Here is a 21063-nt window from a genome sequence, read left to right as displayed (position 1 = left end):
CAGTGAGTTATCTTTGATGGGCTCAGTTAAATTAATTTAAATATAATTTAAATTAAATCAAAGGATTAAACCGATTCTAGCGATCCATTATATTACTTAAAGAGATTTTTTTTTTTTTTACCCCAAAATGAAAATTGTCATTAATTACTTATTAATTACTCATGAATTACATTTTGGAGAGTACCCCAGAATGTAATCAACGTAATGAGCTTTGTTTATGTTCAGCATGTGTGCCCTCTCTGCTGAATGTAAACAGCGCTTATTACGTTATGCGAAAGCACGCGCATGCTTGAACATAAACAACGCTCATTTCGTTGATAACGTTCTGGGTTACTCTTTAAAATGGCGTAAGACGTTAACTCGGGGAGAAGAACTGCTGAATAAGTTATGTTATTATTTTTTTTCTTTGCACACAAAAAGCATTCTCGTAGCTTTGTAAAATTATGGTTGAACCACTGATGTCACATGGACTATTTTACCAATGTCTTTGTGAGTAATTAATGACAGAATTTTCCTTTGTTTTGGGTGAACTAACCCTTTAAAATTTGTACAAAATAAGCATACAGGTGCTTAATTAGAATATCATCAAAAAGTTGATTTATTTCACCAATTCCATTCAAAAAGTGAAACTTGTATATTATATTTATTCATTGTACACAGACTGAAATATTTCAAATGTTTTTTTTTTTTTGTTTTTTTTTTTTGATGATTATAACTGACAACTAAGGAAAATCCCAAATTCGGTATCTCAGAAAATTTGAATATTCTCAAGACCAATACCTAAGACCAATACAAAAAAGGATTTTGAGAAATCTTGCCAACTGAAAAGTATGAACATGTACAGCACTCAATACTTAGTTGGGGCTCCTTTTGCCTGAATTACTGCAGCAATGCGGCGTGGCATGGAATCGTTCAGTCTGTGGCACTGCTTAGGTGTTATGAGAATCCAGGTTGCTCTGATAGTGGCCTTCAGCTCTACTGCATTGTTGGGTTGACCTTGGACCTCAGCAAACACAGTGGACCAACACCAGCAGATGACATGGCACCTCAAACCATCACTGACTGTGGAAACTTGACACTGGACCTCAAGCAACGTGGATTGTGTGCCTCTCCTCTCTTTCTCCAGACTCTGGGACCCTGATATCCAGAGGAAATGCAAAATTGACTTTAATCAGAAAACATAACTTTGGACTACACAGCAGTAGTCCAGTCCTTTTTGTCTTTAGACACTTCATACGTCTGTGCGTAGTGTTTCTTGAATCACAGACTCCAGCTGCAGTCCATTCTTTGTGAATCTCCCCTACATTTTTAAATGGGTTTTATTTCACAATCCTCTCCAGGTTGCGGTTATCCCTATTGCTTGTACAATTTTTTTTCTACCACATCTTTTCCTTTCCTTGGCCTCTCTATTAATGTGCTTAGACAAAGAGCTCTGTGAACAGCCAGCCTATTTAGAAATGACCTTTTGTGTCTTGCCCTCCCTGTGCAAGGTGTCAATGGTCGTCTTTTGGACAACTGTCAAGTCAGCAGTCTTCCCCATGATTGTGAAGCTTACAGAACTAGACCGAGAGACCATTTAAAGGCCTTTGCAGGTGTTTTGAGTTAATTAGCTGATTAGAGTGTGGCACCAGGTGCCTTCAATATTGAACCTTTTCACAATATTCAAATTTTCTGAGATTTTCCTTAGTTGTCAGTTATAATCATCAAAATTAAAATAAACATTTAAAATATATCAGTCTGTGTGTACTGAATGAATATAATATACAAGTTTCACTTTTTGAATGGAATTAGGGAAATAAACTTTTTGATGATATTCTAATTATATGACCAGCACCTGTTTATGGACCAAGTGTGTAGCACAAATATAATATCCACTATGGAGACATTTTCACTAAAATTAGTGGTGGATAGAAGAAAAGGTTTCATAAGCCCCTTTCACACTGCCATTCCGGCAAATACAGGGGTAAAGTGTTCCTGCAATTGGTCCCTGGTTGCTAGATTTGGCACTTTCACACTGCCAGTGATGACCCGGTATATGTGCGTGCTTTCACACACAACCCGTGAAGATCCCGTAACGACATGTGACATCAGCATGTGACGTGTAATGTACGAGTCGACAACGCTAGGCACGTTATACTTGCACTCCATTATATTACTCCGTTATACACTGAAGCAAGCAAACGATCTAGGCTTCAGCGCGGAAATTGAGGAACTAACTGATCTCCGCTTCGTTACAGTTTGCACATATGTTTTCATCGCGAATGTTGATCTTCCTTCAAAACAGCCGGTAAAAGAGTCGCGCGATAACGCACGTCATCACTTCGACACGGAATTAGATCTGGCTTTTGTTCACACAGCGCTCGTCCCGGGGCGAACCCCCCAATGTTACTAGGTCCCCGACCCGGGTTCAATTCGGTAATCAATTCCGGGACGTGGTTGCTTTCACACAGAAGGCGACCCGGCAATGTTCCGGAAATATTGCGGGTCCGACTTGCAGTGTGAAAGGGGCTATACTGGGTTTCTTTCCTTAAATATGCTCGTCTTAAGGAAATAGTTAACCTAAAAAATGAACACACCCAGGCCAACCTGGATGTAGATGAGTTTTTTCATTAGAACAGATTAGGAGAAATTTAGCATTACAGTTTATACAGTTACAGAAAAAAGTTGATTAAGCACATCACAATAATCCACAAGTTATCTTCACTCCAGTCTATCAGTTAATGTCTTGGGAAGTGAAAAGCTGTGTGTTTGAGAAATTCGTACAGATCAAGCACCGTTTACAAAGCAACCCACTTGCACTAAGTTTGTACTTAAAATACTAAAAATTATTCTTTGGTACTTCTTAAAATAAACTTAATCTAAGTGTACTCATCTGTGCTATTTTGAGACACCACGAATATGAACTAAATGTGCTTTTGTGCTTTTAACATACCATCTCTGTATTTAAAGTCGTCGTATGATGTTGCTAAAAAGAACATTATTTTGTGTAATGAAATGTGTTTATGAAGTTTAAAGTTAAATAAACACATTATTTTCCACAATGTACATTATTGATTCTCCTCTATGTCCGGCCTTTCTGAAATGTGTCAGTTTTTATTAAGCTCATCGTTCTGAAAAGCCAGGTGTACGCTGATTGGCCAGCTATCCAGTGTGTTGTGATTGGCCAAAATGGAAATGTTACGCCCCTTACCATACTGTCATGCCTTTTCCCGGTCAGAACACCACAGCAACAGGACAAAAACATTAAAACCCATTATAAACAAGGCATTTGTTGCATTCAGTGGGGACATAAGTACAGTTTATAAAGACTTGTACTGTTTTTTTCAAAAGCACAATTTAGTTCTTATTCGTGGTGTCTCAACATAAAATCACATAGCTGAGTATAATTAGATGATATTAAGTTTATCTTAATAATAATTTGTGCTATATAAATTACAAAATTAGTGTGTGAAAATAGAGCACTATTTAAAAAAAAAAGTACATTACAGGAGTGCACAACATTTTATTTATGGAAACACTATTATGGATTATGTTTCACGTAGCGCATTAAAATGTTTTTTTTTTTTTTTACGAACACAGTTTTTTATTTCACAAGGTGTTAATTGATGTTCTGGACATGTGGATTATTGTGATGTATTTATCAGCCGTTTGGACTCCATTGGTTAGCAAGTGATGTTATGTTAAAGCTCTCCAGAAACAAACTCATCTACATGTTGGATTTTTCCATTTTTGAGTGAACTATTCCTTTAGGCAGCCTCTTGAAATGTATGAAACTTTAATTAAATTCATACTTTTTTTAACTGCTGAAGATATTCTGTATGAAATTGCAGATATTTATTTTCTGTATGATTGTTGCAGAGAAGAATATGGCTGTTCTGAAGATATTTAGTCTGTTCAGATGGGATTTGAACTTAGATGAGAGATGGGACAAAATAGTAAAATGGTTATACACTGCTGGTGAAGTCTTTGCTTTTGAACAACTTAAAAAGAAAAATCAATGGTGTCTCTGGAATTTCAGAGACTAGCTTTTGGGCTTTTCATCACTTGTGTTTTTGATGAAAATGTTATGTACAAAATGCCTTCAATAATGTGAAAAAAAAAAAAGTTGATTCACTTTTTTCTGTCTTTCTCAGAACTCTATGAACCTTCCTCCGGATAAAGTGAGGCTCCTTAGACAGTATGACAATGAAAAAAAATGGGAGCTGATATGTGATCAGGTGAGAGAGTCTGTTTTTACATGCATTCTGCACAATGAGTCTCAGATAAGTTAGAAAGCAATATTACAGAATTGTTATATAACCATATCTTAGTCAGAGGTTTTTTTCTTTTCACAGACAATTCAAGTCTTTATTATAACCAGTTTATTATAATCAGTCTCTGTCCAGTGCATGTGAAATACTTATAATGCTTTAAGTGATGTAGAATTCATATTTCTTCATGAAATAACTGATAAAGTAATTTGAAAAAGTTTCAGTGAGATATAGTTTTTTCAAACAGCGTGAGTGTATCACCGTGCTCTCTATCTCTCACATAATGCAAATGGCTTCAAATCACATCCCGTCTACGCTGTAAGTGAGCTGCACACTGCAAAGTTGACACAGGAATTGTCACTTGCACTACTGAGGCAATGTTGCATTGTCACTAAAATTGTTAAAATTACATTTTTTTTTATTCTTGCCAGTGTTTAAACCATTCAACTCTTTCCTGAAGATTGTACACTCATGCACACACATAATAATGGCAGGTTCACATTACTCCATTTGTAAGTGGTTCGTATTTTTTCCACACTCATGTTACACACACAGTTGCGATCTGGTTGTGCGTTCAGGAGCGGTGCATCTGCAGCAGTGCAGAGATCGTTTCCACACCGAGTCTATTTTTTGCTTTGCTGCATGCACTGAATTAAAGTAACAGCGCATTGTTTGAACAAAAACTTTTGTAATTACACCATAAATGCATATAATTAAAGTCTACTGTGTTTCACAGCCAACACATAGGCTATGTTTGTTTTTGTTTTTTTGGCTAGGTTTAAAGGAAAAGAGCACTTTTAGATAAACAAGGCAATAATCTTAAAGTTCTTAATTAAAGTTCTTTATGAACCGCAGGGTTGCTTGTATAAAGATTTAAATGCAAAAGAAAAGGCAGCAGAGCAGACTGTTTCTGTCAATGGTAAGATTTAATTTAAATGTTTTGCTTTAGCAACTTAATATATAAATCTAAAAGTAAATGCAAAAGTAAAAAGCATTGAATAATTGATAAAAAACTGTATTACTCTACTGTGTAAAAAAAAAATTACAATGTTGAATAAGCATTTTAAGTTAATGTTTGGATTCAAAATCAAAATAATGGCTAAATGTTGTGTTTGTTGTAAACAGCCATGGATCAGGAGCAGTCTCTTGTGTGAAAGTACAGTCAGTGCTGCTTCTGTTCCACACATGGACTACATACACACTGCAAACAGAGTATGTGTGAACCTCACATACAGCTCACAAATCCTGATCGGAGCACCCCTAGTTTTTATTCACTGCGTAAAAAAACAACATACGCTTGTGATCTTGTCAACCGATTTAATAACCCCTGGAATACACTTGAGATTTCTCATTTCTGTCCACTCCTTTACAGATCTATTTTTGCGTGGCGCCGTGGCCCCATCAAAACGTTGTCATTTTGTTTGTTTTATTTGCTGTTAGCATCCTTTGGTATAAGAATTATTCCAATAAAGCAGATATTTATTTTTTTTATCCTTTTCAATGACAGAATTCATATTTAATTATCCAATGTTTTTTTAAGTTGGTTTAAATGACACCACATCTGACCTTTTCTTTTTGTTGTATTTCCTGTACACCTTTAGAACTTTAACTCGATCCAAGTTGAAAATGAGTACAGATATATAATACATAATACATCGCCCTTATACATGCACAGAGGAAAGTTAATTTATCATAGCAGCACCACTAAGTAAACACATTCTTTATTAATGCATTCTCTCTACATCTGCGGTATCATGTTACCATGACTACACTGACGTAAGAAAAGGAAAACGTGGCTGACTGACACTGTGGAAATGTTTGTTGAGGTGAAAGATTGCGAAATGCCTGCTGTCTAAATAAGGAATGATCATATCTCAGTGATTGCCATGATGCTTTCAAGGCTGAAATGTGGTTCAGATGTGATTGGGGAAAAGTGAGAAGTTTAATGATTGGGAATTAGATCAGAGGATAACTGAACAGAAAACAAGGTTTGCTTAGTTAAAGTTTTATGTTGAAGTTGGGGAGGGGTTTGAACTTGCTTCAAGAGGAGGGTTAAATATGAATAATAGAAATATAGCATCATTTGCGTGTCTAACAGGAACGATTCCAAGTGAAGAATCCTCCCCATACGTACATCCAGAAGCTCAGAAGCTTTCTGGACCCTGCCGCCACCAGGAAGGTGAGTTCCTTCATGTATGCAGACTCTTCATGTCTCTGTGACTTGTTTAATAGACCTTAAATATTTAAAGATCTAGCCCTGGTATGCAAACGTTGTACATTCAAACTCATCACTCATCACTTATCATTGAGCCCTTAAGCAAAGAACTTGCAATTAGTATTTAGTAGATAGTGTGTATATGTATGTGTAAAGATGCCTTGAAGGAATTATATATGCATATAAAAATAAGTCTCCTTCATGTTTTAAAGCTGCGTCTAAGTAACGGAATAAACACCATCCTCTTAAATTCAATGGCCTATCCAGAAACCCTTATTGAATATACAAGTAAAGTCATATAGCACTTAAATAAGCATTAGAATAAAATCTCTCTAATGTAGGGCCTCTCAAACTTGTAGATGTAGATGTCATCAAGGGTGTGCTTAAAGAACTTTATTTCATGAATGTAAATTATAAATTATGCATGTTGATAGTTTCCTTCAAGGTTATAAGTGTAACCGCACTCTTGTGTAAAAACAAAAAACTAAACAAAAAAAATAACTTTTTTAAATCATCAAGCTCAAAAAGAATGTAAAAAAAAAAAGTGTGTGTATAACTTTCTGATAAGTTGACAACTAATTAGAAAGTATTCCACATTCATCATCAACAAGTTGCATTTGGCATTTGCTAACAGTACTTCCCAGTCAAATCAAGTACACACTTGCTCAGAAGTGGACATCTCTTCCTCTTGGCAGAAATTTAGAAGGCGAGTTCAAGAGTCAACTCAGGTGCTCAGAGAGCTGGAGATATCTCTTAGGACCAATCACATCGGGTGAGTCACGTGTCCAATGAATCAACCTCAATGTAACATGAATTAAGTTGATTTTAGAACTGTGAAAGGTTTCTTCTGAGGTATTCAGTTGGAGAAAGTTATTAAATGTTTTGTTCTTCACTTAGGTGGGTGAGAGAATTTCTCAATGAGGAAAATAAAGGGCTTGATGTTCTTGTGGAGTACCTGTCTTTTGCCCAGTATGCTGTCACGTAAGTAGATTTTTACTTGTCAATCTTAATTTTTGTCTTTCCTGCTGTCTTTTGCTTTCGCTTAACACCTCAGGAACGCTTTTGCTAGGGGTTGTCACAACAATCGACTGTTTTAATGAAATCTTGTCATCCTTCACTGCTAGGTTGCTTTTGACAAAAGCAAGAGGTGTGATGAATTAGCTTCACCCCAGACTTTTACATCATCTTATATTTCACACAGTTGACTGTTGACATATATGATGCAAGGGAACAACTAGGGATGCATGGATCTGATATTCAGTATCGGTACTGGCTCAAATACTGCCATTTTCTGCCTGATCGGATATCAGTCAGACGGCACTGATCCAAATCCAATATTGTGCGCATACTATTGTGTTATTGTTGAGTCCCATGAAAGGCACAAAGACATGATAAAGCACCATAAAGTTTTCATGAAATATATGGTTTTCAGTATTGTTGCTAATGTGATGTTACATTAGCCACAGGCCTCACCCACGAAAGCTGACAGACACTGCCGTTTATACCCTAAGCCAGTTCACAGCAAGTTGAACACAGTCCGCCATTGCTGCACTGATGAGAATGTCTTCCAAGCTCTTTAGGTGTTCTGTAGCTGGATGGATTAATATACATGACTCTCTCCATTTACTCATGAAATCTTAGCCGCTGAAGACAAGGTGGATTAATTTTGTTTTTGAAGATGCTCTCTCAACTCTACCGCAATTAGTTTATGTATGCGTGAATCATTTACAACGGACTGCTTTGTGAATGAGGGTCAGTATAAAGCAGTTTTTGCACAAAAGTTTCTCCTGTAGGATGGAGCAGTGCCAACTGTTTGTGATCCAGCTACACCTCCAGAAAAAGTATCACGCGTTAGCTTTCCAGATTGCCTTTCTGAATGATGTTCTTGGTGCTCTGTAAGGCTAATGTTGCTAAAGCTACCATTGTCTGTCTTTTTTAATTGATGCTGCCTTCATGTGCTACCAGAATGATTGTGAATAGGAAAGTGGGAGTTAAAATTGCATATGAAAGCAGAAGTCGTCCACTGGAATTAGTCGAGCTCATATTGGGGCTTATAAAGTTTGTAATAGCATGCAATGGCACCATGAGTTATTTTTTATTGTGCCATGCTCCTGTCTGTGTAATTCATAAAACTGAGTTTTTAATGCAAAGTACAATCAGTTGACTGACTTTTAAACTGAGTGCATTTTCTGTAAAGATAACAGGCTTGTACTAATAGTGGATAGTGATGTGTCGTTCTTTAATATGACTCGGGAAGAACCAGCCGTCTCGGGGGGTGATTCATTCAGTCGCAAATACGCAATATTCTATAGGTTCTGTTCTGCTAGTTATAGTTCACCTGTGACAGTCAATGCAGTCTTGAGCCGGAAAGAGAATTGATTAGTTCATCGTTCGGGTCTATCTGGTTTTTGACTTGTTCTTCAATCACGTGACAGACCCATATGCTAAACCAATGCAGCCTGAGCCAGAAAGAGAATTGTTTAGTTCATCATTCCCCCCAAAAAAAGTCATAATTTACCCAAATTGTGTTTGTTGATTAATTACCGCCGCACCATGTAATCAATTAGATTTATATTTTATTTAGATGTCAGTTTTGCAACAAGGTATTTTTCATTATATTTGCTCTTCGATAAGTAGTTCAATTAGAGTTCAAGTGTAGATTGATGCTAAGCCAGGGGATTGGGCATGATAGGGTCTAATGAAACTCTGCATGGGTGTCCTAAGTTGTAGGCAAAGAAAAGAAATGGAAGTAATGCTTCTAATAAAGAAAGGATCAATAGTTACCATCTTACAGAATAAGTGTAGTAGGATTAGAAGCTGGCTATGGGGATTTAACTATATGCTTGGCTAAACAGAGGAGTTAAAAGTGTAGACTTAAATAGAGTTTGTCTGAACAGTGTTAGAGATGCCATTCCAAAGGCTAAGACCATGTAAGAAAATGCTTATCTCGTTTCTTTTAGTTTTTCTTAATTGGCACTGTCAAAATGCAATAGTTTCTGGATCTTAATGGGTTTGTAAAGTAGTTAAATAATGAACATGACAGATAAGAGAAATTTACAAAATTAAAGTTGGCTTTTATGTGATTAAAGTGGAGTCGACATCTGCTGGTCACTGATGTCATTAATAAACAAATAAGACTGAACCTGGAGCTGAGACTCGAACACCTTGTGCACAACTATGGCATATGACACAGTGTGCTGCCCACATGGCTATTGCTTCTATAACAGTTTTTCTATTTGTCATACTTCTGACAGATTTCTGCTCCTTCTAAATCAGATAAAGAGATAAAGTAACACAGTAAAGTTTACATTCATATGAATGCATTAATGAGAGCGATTGTGCTTGTGAATTAATTCTATCTGGCAGCATCTCTCTACTGTATTAAAGCTGTGGGATTTAGTTAAGAAATATATGCTGCAAAAGCGTCAAAGCAACTGAACAGCATTCATTAGCAAAACAGTGTGTCAATAATGCAAAATTACATATAAAAGCAGTTCATCATTGAATTCAGTGATGTCATCTCTGTCCAGTTTAAATAGTGTCTGTGAATTTATTTGCAATCAAGTCAATGATATCGCTGTAGATGAAGTGACCCCAACTAAGCAAGCCAGAGGCGACAGCGGCAAGTAAAAGGAAACTCCATTGGTGACAGAATGAAGAAAAAAAACCTTGGGAGAAACCAGGCTCAGTTGCGGGGCCAGTTCTCCTCTGATCAGATGAAACCAATAGTTCAATTCCAGGCTGCAGCAAAGTCAGATTGTGCAGAGGAATCATCTGTTTTCTGTGGTCTTGTCCTGATGGTCATCTGAGACAAGGTCTTTACAGGGGAACTGTATCTGGGGCTCTAGTTGTCCTGGTCTCCAGGGATGTAAAGGTCCTTTCTAGGTGCTGATCCACCATCTGGTCTGGATACGTACTGGATCCGGGTGACTGCAGTGACCCCCTGATCTGGATACAGACTGGATCTGGTGGCTACGGTGACCTCAGAATAAGAGAGAAACAGACTAATATTAGCATAGATTCCATTCTTCTAATGATGTAGCAACTAGCAAGTAAATCGGGAAGTGTTCCCGGTTCCGGTTTACCTAATTAATGCAGCCTAAAAATCCTTTAACGGATTTGGATATTAAAAGCATATTCGTATGTTATGTGTAAGCCAGGTTATATCAGACTAGTCGATATATAGTTGAAAAAATCAGTTGTGTGTGGTAAGCAAAACAATGAAAACAAAAAGACCATGTGTCCTAAAAATATCACTTGAAGGAAGCATATACGAGGAAAACAACACTGGGCCTAAAACGGAACCTTGTGGCATACCATATTTTACTGTTGTTTGGACAGTCTTTCTTTTTCTTATACTCTCACATACATACATACATGGAATATCAATCTGACAGGTGTGAGCTAAACCAGACCGGTCCATGAATGCCAACATGATTCTTAAGGTTTTCAAATGAGTGGTTCTGCTAAGAGCCAGCCATAATAGTATTAGCAGTGAAATACCAAATTTAGAAGGCAAAAGTGTTCCTGTGGCTTTGTAGAGCATTGCGCTAGCAGCACAAAAGGTTGTGGGTTCAATTCCCAGGGAACACACATACTGATAAAAAATATATATCCAGAATTCAATGCACTGTAAGGTGCTTTGGGTAAAAGCGTCTGTTAATGGATAAATGTAATGTAAATGTAAAGTGTGATGGAGCCTGATATGTGACTGAAACATACTTTCTCAGCAAGGAGGAGTTGGGAGCACACAGTGTTTTGATAAAGTACACAATCTATACATCATTTTCTGTTTATGCTTTTAACACTGTTATTCTCTCTCAGGTTTGATGGAGATGTAACAGAGAGCACCACAGGTGAGACTTCTGTAGAGACCCCTTGGAGCAGGTCTATAGAAGATCTCCATGGCGACAGCAATCTACCATCACCGGTCAGCGGCTGCAGCATACCACGATCCACACGGCACTCCATTAGGTAGATGCATACAAACAGACACGAGCACATATGTGTTCATTCTGAAAATTGGAATACATTTTGTTAAGACCGCCATTAACATTGTAGTGTTTTTTTTTTCAGGTCTAATACTTTGCCCAGTCGCAGAACTCTGAAGAATTCACGTCTAGTGTGTAAAAAAGATGACGTTCATGTCTGCATCATGTGTCTCAGAGCTATTATGAACTACCAGGTAAGCAGATAATGAAAATAAATTTTTTGAAAATTGAAAAACAGAACATAATGGTTTTAATCTCTTAAAATTTTTCCCTTTTCTATATCACACATTATTCGGCTGAAGTATGGCTTCAACATGGTTATGTCGCATCCCCATGCTGTAAATGAAATTGCTCTGAGCCTTAACAACAAAAACCCCAGGTAATCACAAACATACCAGTATATATTGGTTTCTCCTTACCAACAAATATGTGGAAACATTAATCATTGCCCGCAATCGTTTCTCCAGTTTCTGTGTTTAAACCTCTCAAACAGTTGATGAGGACTCCCTTATCTGTCAAGGCTTCCATCCAAACCCTTAAGCTATTACATTTGATCAAAGACCTTTTTAGAAGGGCTGTTCTTTGGAAACTTGAGCTATGAATGGATGAATTGTCTGTCAGTTGTGCTGATTAAGGTCAAAAGAAGATAATGGTTCGTAACCAAGACAGTTCCCTGAGACCATGATACAGAATCTTTCAAAGCCGTTAAACAAAACTTAATGAAAAGCTCCTTGTATAGGTGGGATAATTGTACTGTAATTTGCCAACCATAAAACCAATCGGACCATTTGACCTGCCCCTTGGAGATTTCTTGATTGGTTAGGAGTTGTATCTGGAATTCTTAATTTTTCCTTGGAATGTTTTATTCGAGTTTGTAGCACTAAGTATTTTGTGCAGGTTGGATTTCTTGATATATGTGTCCTTTTGTTTGTATTCTGCAGGACCAAAGCACTGGTTTTGGAGCTGTTGGCTGCTGTGTGTTTGGTCAGAGGAGGACACGAGATCATCCTGGCTGCTTTTGACCATTTCAAAGAGGTAAGAAAGGATATTTTTTCTTCCATAATTTGTGCATTGTTTATTTTACTATGATGTAGGACTAAATTACATTGGAAAAACCTGGCAATGCGATGTTACGTTTTTCTGCTATATACAGTGTGATATAAAAAAATACAGGAATTATCACCAGATAACTTAAATTATTTAGGGAGGTATTAAAGAAATAATTTTGTATTGTTTTTTGTATTTTACTCTAAAGATATTTTTGAGTAGGAAATCCTTTCTGCAAGATTTGGAAAAAAAATAACATTCAATTCAGTATGACTATAAAATGATCATGATTTTATTAAGATTATTATGAGGCTGTGATAATATCAGAAAAATATTAAACAATAATAAATACTGTTAAACTAATTCATGTAATTTTATTGAAAAATTCTACTAATATTTGTCATATTTTTTTTCTTTTCTTAAATGGTAAATTGTCAAGCTTTTATTTTGCTGCTGACAAAAAAATCTATTTATATGTGCACACCGAAAATTAATTACACATGCGTAAATTGCACTAAGCCAAGATATCAATTTTATTTCAATATGTCATGAAGCCTTACTCTGTGAATACATATTTTTTTTATTCTATACTTCAAAATAATTGAAATCATGTCATCAGGATCCTATTTTTATAAATAGTAATAATAATATTCCATGATATAATTCTTCACATCTCAAAACTATATACAGAATATTTCATCAAATTAAAATGATACAATTGTATAGTTCCTCTTTAAGCAAACAAAACAGAAAATATTTTTTATTTATTGTGTTCAACAATTTATTTGGATGACATGCTTAGTGAAATATGTGTATACAGTATAGAGGTCAACCGAGAGTGTATTTTACCGATAAACCGAAAGCTAAGTTGGACCACACTGGCCGATACCGATTAATGAACCGATAGTTTTAAAATGGATACTAAACGAAAATTAAAACAATGCTTACTATATTTAAAAAGGCCATAGCATTAAAATTACATAAATATGTTACTGATATTGTATGTGTACTCTCATATTTTATATACTTTTATTATCTAATCAAAAAATAGAAATAAATAAAAAATAAATAAATAAAATGTGTGTGTGTGTGTGTGTGTGTGTGTGTGTGTGTGTGTGTGTGTGTGTGTGTGTGTGTGTGTGTGTGTCACACATTGGACAAAAGAGCAGCGCTGTCTATGAGAAGTCACACACCAGACGCGTCACGTTCAATTCAAGCAGCAGTCTAAATCTATTTATTTAATCACCAAACAGGCATTAGTTTGCTTCAAGAATTAACAATGTGGCATAAATTATTTTGAAGTTTTGTGCAATGTTGAAATGATTTCGTCGACGCAAATTTTTTTATGACGATAACGCAACGATGACTAGCTAAAAATGCCTCTAATGTGACTTAAACATGACGAGACGTTTTCGAGTTTTTGTTGACGAGACGAGACGGAACGAAAATGATTATAAGTCTGACGTTCACAATGCATATCATTTCTGCCTGTTTTGGAGAAGCACCCGGCTGCAGCCTGCAGATCGAGGTGGTGCTGCACCTGGGGCGGGGATGCACGTACTTTTAAATGCGCACTTTAGCAGAGCAAAGGGAAAGAGAAAGTGTGATCTGTATTACAGCTCTCTATATGAAGCATACAGACTGTATTAGAGCCACAGAAAGGGCACGATACATAACTTATAGCCTAGGCTGAAGTCATTATGTACATTACCAATGATTTGGGACCAATAAAATGTAATTTAATGGAAAACTATGGGAATGGTGCTCTGTGCAGAGCACAGTTTCATATGTCAAAACAAACAACCTGTGCATGCTGTTAGTAATTTCCACCTCTAGAGGCCGCTCTCGTACTGTATAATGGCAACGGACCCTTCTCAGTCACTCCAGCAAAGGACGCAACCCGGAAAACTACTGGCATGGATTTTTGCCGATAACAGATAGTTCCGCCAATCAACTATCGGTGCCGATTAATCGGCAAACTGGTGAATCGGTAAACTTCTAATACAATACCTACACTGGACAGAGGTAGATTGATGTAGCAGTAGTTACAAATAGACTCACAAACTTCTCAGGAAATACAATAAGTAAAATCTGCAAAACATCAATAATATGAATGATAGTGTTTCGCTCATGGGTAATATTTCAGTTGTTGGGCTTCAGTAATCTTTACATTTCCTGATAATAACAGAGGAAATTACTATTTTATAATTGTAAACTTAAAAAGACCATAGATGATTAATGAATCATATGCAACTCAAAACAAAAAGCTACATTGAAGTGCCAAAAAGCACATTGTTGTTTTCTGTGGGTTATTAAAACATCATTTATTGTTTCTCAGGTCTGTTCAGAATCCCAAAGATTTGAGAAATTGATGGAACACTTCAAAAATGAAGACAACAATATTGATTTCATGGTGGGTCTATATTATGGAGTCCTTCCCCTTTCCTCCAGAGTGCCTTTTAAAACAGACATGCTTTCACCACTACTGATGTCATATCTCATCATTACTCCTTTCGTGACTCAGGTGGCGTGCATGCAGTTCATCAATATTGTGGTGCACTCAGTAGAGGACATGAACTTCAGAGTTCATCTCCAGTATGACTTCACTAAGCTCGCTTTGGATGACTATCTGGAGGTATGAAAAGTGTTTTAAATGCCTAAACTATCTTCTCTTTACTCTCACTCAGAAACTCACTATTGTTTACCATCTCTGGGGTGTATTTTTGTGCACAGAGGCTGAAGCACACTGAAAGTGATAAACTCAAAGTGCAAATCCAGGCTTACTTAGATAACCTGTTTGACGTGGGGACGCTTCTAGAGGACGCAGAGACCAAAAACGCTGCCTTGGAACGTGTGGAGGAACTGGAAGAGAATCTCTCCCATGTGAGAAAAAAAATCAGACACCACTCTGTTTTCTTTGTCTTTTCCATGAACTGATTGCCTGTAGTTTCCTTTTAATTTTCAGGATAATGTATATTTACATAAAAATTTATATGAATTATGCAGCATCTTTCCCCTTTCTCATTCTTTCTATTCCTCATGTTGGCAGATGAATGACAAACTCTTAGAAACAGAGAATGAGGCCATGTCTAAAATCGTGGAACTTGAGAAGCAGTTGATGCAGAAGAACAAAGAGTTGGATGCCGTTCGGGTCAGTATGACACCACCTGACCTAGAACCCAGATCTATATTTTGGAATCTTATCAATGGTTTATAACAACCTTTTAACATACTGTAACATCACATTTTACTTTTACAGATTTAAATAATATTAAAAAAGTTATTTCAATTTTGTCATTATTTAAGATGATTGTAGACAGGAAGTGAAGTTGAATAGAGAGAGGGGAGGGGTATCGGGAAAAATCCTCGAGATGGGATTCAAACTCGGGACAGAAAAGATTCTAATCTGTATACGTGATAAACAGTTATGATTATCTTTGGTATCTCCTTTGAAGGTGTCTTTAGTAAAACAGCACTGTATTTAACAAAAGACATACAAAAGACACAAACCAGAAGCAATTCACCCTATTTTAAACACTATTTTAAATGCTTCATTGATAGACAAACTGTTATTTTTTTAAATAACTTTTAGAAATAATGTAGCCATGATAACTTTATTCAGTAACATGGGATAATTGAATGCATTTCTTGTTAAACTTATAATAACCCAGGCTGTGTACCGGGACACCAGCTCACAAGTTCACACACTTCGCCGGATAGTTCGTGAGAAGGATGAGACCATTCAGAGGCAGTCCACTCTGGAGAAGAAGATCCATGAGCTTGAGCGCCGAGGCAGTCTCCAGATCCAGGTGAGGGGCGAGGGAGATGGGGAAGGAGACGTGTCTCCGCTGCCGTCACCTCCTCAACCAATGGCTCTTTCCCCTTGCCCTGATGCCATGGCTCTGGCTGGAGCCTGTGCTGGAGCATCGTACAGCTCTGGCAGCACATCCCAGACTGGCACTCTTCGAGCAATGGTCACACCACCTCCTCCTCCCCCTCCACCACCTCCAGTGGCAAGTTCCTCTGGTAAGTAATGCTTTCAACAAATCTGATGGTTCATTACACACTTAATGAGGTTATAATGAAATGATTACTCTCTACATCTAAAGATGATTAATGTTATGGGTTTTACCCAGTGTGACTGCCATAATTTTAATCAATTGGGGTGGTGTAGCCTCGTGGTCTTGGGTTCAAACAGTGCCAGTACTTAAATTTACAGGGCCTGAGAACTAAATGTTTATAGGTGGTCCCCCTTCCCACAGGCCAAATGAGAAGTCTGTACTACAGAGGATCTTAATTGGCCCACTTTATCACAAGACCTGAAACAACATTCCCCTAAAAATGTCCCTGTTGCAAACTCTACAAGGGTTGATCCGTGAACTACAGTATGATGTTTATCCATTTTAACTTCAGGTTTCTCCAAGGGGATTGTTTCTATATTGTATGTAAAAAAAAATTTGATGGTTGACTAAATACATGATATACATTTTGAATATATTAATACTTCTAAATATATGCACTAATGTAAGTTTAAGTAAGTTTAAATATTTATTATTAGTATCTTAGGGTTGTAACGGTACTTCGGTATGACGGTCTATCACGTTTTGAATATGCATGGTTATCATACTGTAAACATTTGCATATCTACGGTAAAAAAAAATGAATGAAAAAAATTTCACCTGCGCATATGCAACTAATTTCTGTCGGCTGCTTCACTCTGCATTCAGTTGGCTGCTTACATGTACAGCGGAGAAAATGGCAGAGATGGAGTTTATATCTAATTTCCATCCCCGCTGGAAAAAAAAAGTTAAAATCTGCAGTATGGGAATTCTTGGTATATAAAAAACGAACGAGGGGTTGTCCTTGATGATGGATCCAATTTGCAAAAAATGTAGATGCAAAGTGGCTGCACTAATCATGGTGTTTCAACCGGTTCTGTTTTTTATGGTGTTTATAGGTACAATTATAGATATACTAACCTGAACTGATCAAGTAGAATAATGGTAACATCCAAACTATTGCACTGTCAAGGTCCAGAAAAGTATGAAAAGCATCATCAGAATAGTACATCTGCCATTAGTGGTTCAACCGTAACGTTAGGAAGGGACTAAAATACGTTTTGCACATATTCTTCAAAATGGCGCTACAGTGATGCGGAGAGACACAATTGTTGAATAAAGTGATGATTTTTGTTTTCTTCGCTTACAAACAGTATTCTCGTCACTTCATAATGTTACGGTTGAACCACTGATGGCAGATGGACTATTCTGACGATGTCTTTCATACTCTTCTGGACCTTGACAGTGTATTTTACTTGGCAGTCTGAGACAGTCACAAACCTCCCAGTTTTCATCCAGTATAATAATTTGTGTTCAGAAGACGAACTAAGCTTTTACAGGTTTGGAACGACATGGGGGTAAGTAATTAATGACAAATGGTTCATTTTTTGGTGGAGTATCCTTTTAAGTGGATACAGATGTGCTCGATCTTGCTGTCTCCAATGAACTATTTAATTGTTAGAGGTTCACATATTCTGTCTCTTCTCTTGTAGTTCCTAACGGGCCATCGGCAGCTCTCGCTCCTCCACCACTGCTGCCGCCTCCTCCTCCACCTCCTCCTCCTCCCCCACCTCCACCTCCTGGGCACTCTATTGAGATCTCTGCTCCTTTACCCCCACCTCCTCCTCCTTGTGCTCCTCCTCTCCCAGGAAGCGGCACGCCAACTGTCATATTCAATTCTGGCTTGACAGGTATTTATGTGTATGTGATTATTTCAGTGTGATTATTTTTCTTTTTTGTCTGTTTTAAATCATATTCTTTTTCCTTTCAATCATTTTCCAAGCTCTTGTGGATCTTAGCGCTTAGAAGCATTTTCTGCTTTCTCTCTAAACATTTGTTTATACTCTCTTTTTTTCCTGCTCTCAAAGATGGACCAATCAAGCTCTTCTGTAGGTTTCCTGATATTTGTCATGGCCACCATTTAATTGTGTTCATCTAGTCATATTATGTGTTTTGTGTCTTTGCTTAACACGTTATCATGTATTCTTGTGATTTGAATTCTTTTTATAATAATCTCATTGAGTAGTTGTTTTGGTAGTCACAGGAAACTTCTCTTTCTTGACAGCTGTGAAAATTAAAAAGCCAATCAAAACCAAGTTCCGCATGCCAGTGTTCAATTGGGTGGCTCTGAAACCAAATCAGATCAATGGCACCGTCTTCAATGAAATCGATGATGAGAGGATCTTAGAGGTATTTGTCTGCAGCACTTCACATGGTGTAAATGTGTGATCTCTATCAACTCTGCATGTATTACACCGCCAAGCTGGTCTATTTGATTATTATGTTTCTGTTTTGAGTTGCTGATGGATATAAGGAAGATGCCAGATGGTGTTTATTGCTCAGTTTAGTTTCAGCTCATTTTTTAAAGTACATTCTGTAACTGCTGCTACTAAAATCGTGAGAAACGACACATACAGAAAGTCAAACCTCTGGCCCTTGGTGGTTCATTATACTTCAATAATCTGACTATGAATCCAGAGGGGAATAAAATGTGATGTTAACTGAATACCAGAACGAGCCATGTTTTTGGATGTGAAGGGTTAAGGAAAGTCATTTTGAAGGCAGAGCAAGAACATTTTGATAAAACAATATGAAGAAAATGCATTTGAAATAACCAGTGACCAGGAAGTCCTACTGTGCCCGAATCATTGGTGCCATTAGTCTTGTCTGTATTCCATTTTTAACTTTTAATGAGGTTTTCAATTGTGGTGACTGTTAATGTTTTCGAACATCAAGTTCTAGGAGTGCTGTGGATAACAACTTTAATTGAATGCTTTTTTTTTTGCAGGATTTAAATGTGGATGAGTTTGAAGAAATGTTCAAGACCAAAGCCCAGGGCCCTGCCGTCGACATGACGATGCAAAAGCAGAAGGCTCCTCAGAAGGGTCCCAATAAAGTGTCACTACTGGAGGCCAACAGGGCTAAAAATCTTGCCATCACTCTCCGCAAGGCAGGGAAGAGCCCAGAGGAGATCTGCAAAGCTATCCAGACGTAAGTTCTTTTGCCTTTAATATCAAGATAAAGATTAACCATAATCTCTGAGATTATGTTTACAAAACTATGGGATTGGTCTTTTTCATCTGCTTGTTATAACATCAATCAGTTCTTGTTTTTTTTGTTTTTTTGGGGGGGGTTTTTGTTTTGTTTTTTGTTTTGTTTTGGTGTTTGGTTTTTGTTTTGTTTTGGTTTTTGTTTTAATTTTATTTTCATTTGGTTTGTTTCAAGTTTGGTTTTTGGTTTGGTTTGTTTTTTGTATTAATTAGTTTTGTTTTAATTTGGTTTGTTTCATGTTTGGTTTTTGGTTTTGTTGATTTTGTGTTGTTCTATAAATGTTTTTGTTTATTTATTTTTTGAGTTTTTTTTTTTTTTTTTTAATAGCACTCTGATCATTTTCTCTCACCTCCCTCAGGTTCGATCTACGTACAGTGCCTGTGGATTTCGTGGAGTGTTTGATGCGGTTCATGCCAACTGAAAGTGAGGTGAAGATGCTCCGCCAGTATGAGCGGGAGCGAAGGCCGATGGACGGGCTCACTGATGAGGACCGGTTCATGATGCTCTTCAGTAAGATTGAAAGGCTGCCACAGCGGATGACCATCATGGCCTTCATGGGCAACTTTAGCGATAGCCTGCAGATGCTCACACCGGTAAGGTGGAAAGAGAGGAAGAGGAATTATATTAACATTATTAATATTAATATCAACAAAGATCAGTCTGAAATGCATTTATATATTTGTATGTTGCTGTTTTTTTCTACAGCAACTGCATGCTATCATAGCAGCATCTGTATCCATAAAATCATCACAGAAATTAAAGAAAATCCTTGAGGTAAGCCAAAATATTTAAAGTCACACAGTTTCTTGCCATTTTAGAGCCTTACTTGTGATTAATTACGTGATATCTCTCATTTCAGATAATTTTGGCACTTGGGAACTACATGAACAGTAGTAAGAGAGGAGCTGTTTATGGCTTCAAACTTCAGAGCTTGGATTTGGTAACTTATTACACATCATATCTCTTTAAAAGTTAAAAACCATGCACATTTTTGACATTATTAATTTTTTCCGACATTATTAACATTATTAAGTTGTATTATAAAACTATAATATTTCCTACCTTTAGCTGTTGGAGACCAAGTCCACAGACAGGAAGCAGACACTTTTGCACTACATAGCCAATGTGGTGAAGGAGAAATATCCTGTTGTATGTGTTTTTTACAATGAGCTGCATTACATTGAGAAAGCTGCTGCAGGTAAGTCTCAATCAACTCTGAAGATATATTTAAAATGTACTAATTAGAAATGTTAGTTATATTTTTTAGTTGAAGCTAAAATATAAGTATTAAATAAAAAAAATACTTAAATTAAAAATAGAAATGCTGCCTTGGCAAACATTAATAGAAATATAAAATAAAATAAAAAACTTATAAAAGTGACAACCACAAAAAATATACTTTACACTGATACTTAAAGCTGCAGTAGGTAACTTTTGTAAAAATATATTTT

General features: G+C 36.8%; 1 protein-coding gene across 4 annotated transcripts in view; it reads left to right on the top strand.

The window, feature by feature from the left end:
* fmnl2b (formin-like 2b) overlaps positions 1-21063 on the top strand; it is a 29259-nt gene that overhangs the window by 1942 nt on the left and 6254 nt on the right. For 2 of the 4 annotated variants that reach the window (XM_026259289.1, XM_026259290.1), the window contains exons 2-22: positions 4134-4217; positions 6349-6429; positions 7161-7237; positions 7363-7446; positions 11290-11439; positions 11542-11650; positions 11759-11835; positions 12398-12491; positions 14842-14916; positions 15028-15138; positions 15237-15386; positions 15553-15654; positions 16175-16529; positions 18055-18252; positions 18430-18450; positions 18627-18751; positions 19350-19552; positions 19971-20205; positions 20318-20386; positions 20472-20552; positions 20681-20810. In XM_026259289.1, the coding sequence (XP_026115074.1) occupies positions 4134-4217; positions 6349-6429; positions 7161-7237; positions 7363-7446; positions 11290-11439; positions 11542-11650; positions 11759-11835; positions 12398-12491; positions 14842-14916; positions 15028-15138; positions 15237-15386; positions 15553-15654; positions 16175-16529; positions 18055-18252; positions 18430-18450; positions 18627-18751; positions 19350-19552; positions 19971-20205; positions 20318-20386; positions 20472-20552; positions 20681-20810 (2611 nt within the window). The remainder of the gene's footprint in view (positions 1-4133; positions 4218-6348; positions 6430-7160; positions 7238-7362; positions 7447-11289; positions 11440-11541; positions 11651-11758; positions 11836-12397; positions 12492-14841; positions 14917-15027; positions 15139-15236; positions 15387-15552; positions 15655-16174; positions 16530-18054; positions 18253-18429; positions 18451-18626; positions 18752-19349; positions 19553-19970; positions 20206-20317; positions 20387-20471; positions 20553-20680; positions 20811-21063) is intronic. The other 2 variants (XM_026259291.1, XM_026259293.1) reach the window with 1 other exon arrangement.

This window comes from Carassius auratus, chromosome 6, assembly GCF_003368295.1.
Source record: "Carassius auratus strain Wakin chromosome 6, ASM336829v1, whole genome shotgun sequence".
NCBI lineage: Eukaryota > Metazoa > Chordata > Actinopteri > Cypriniformes > Cyprinidae > Carassius > Carassius auratus.
This window is presented reverse-complemented; position numbering and strand designations above follow the sequence as displayed.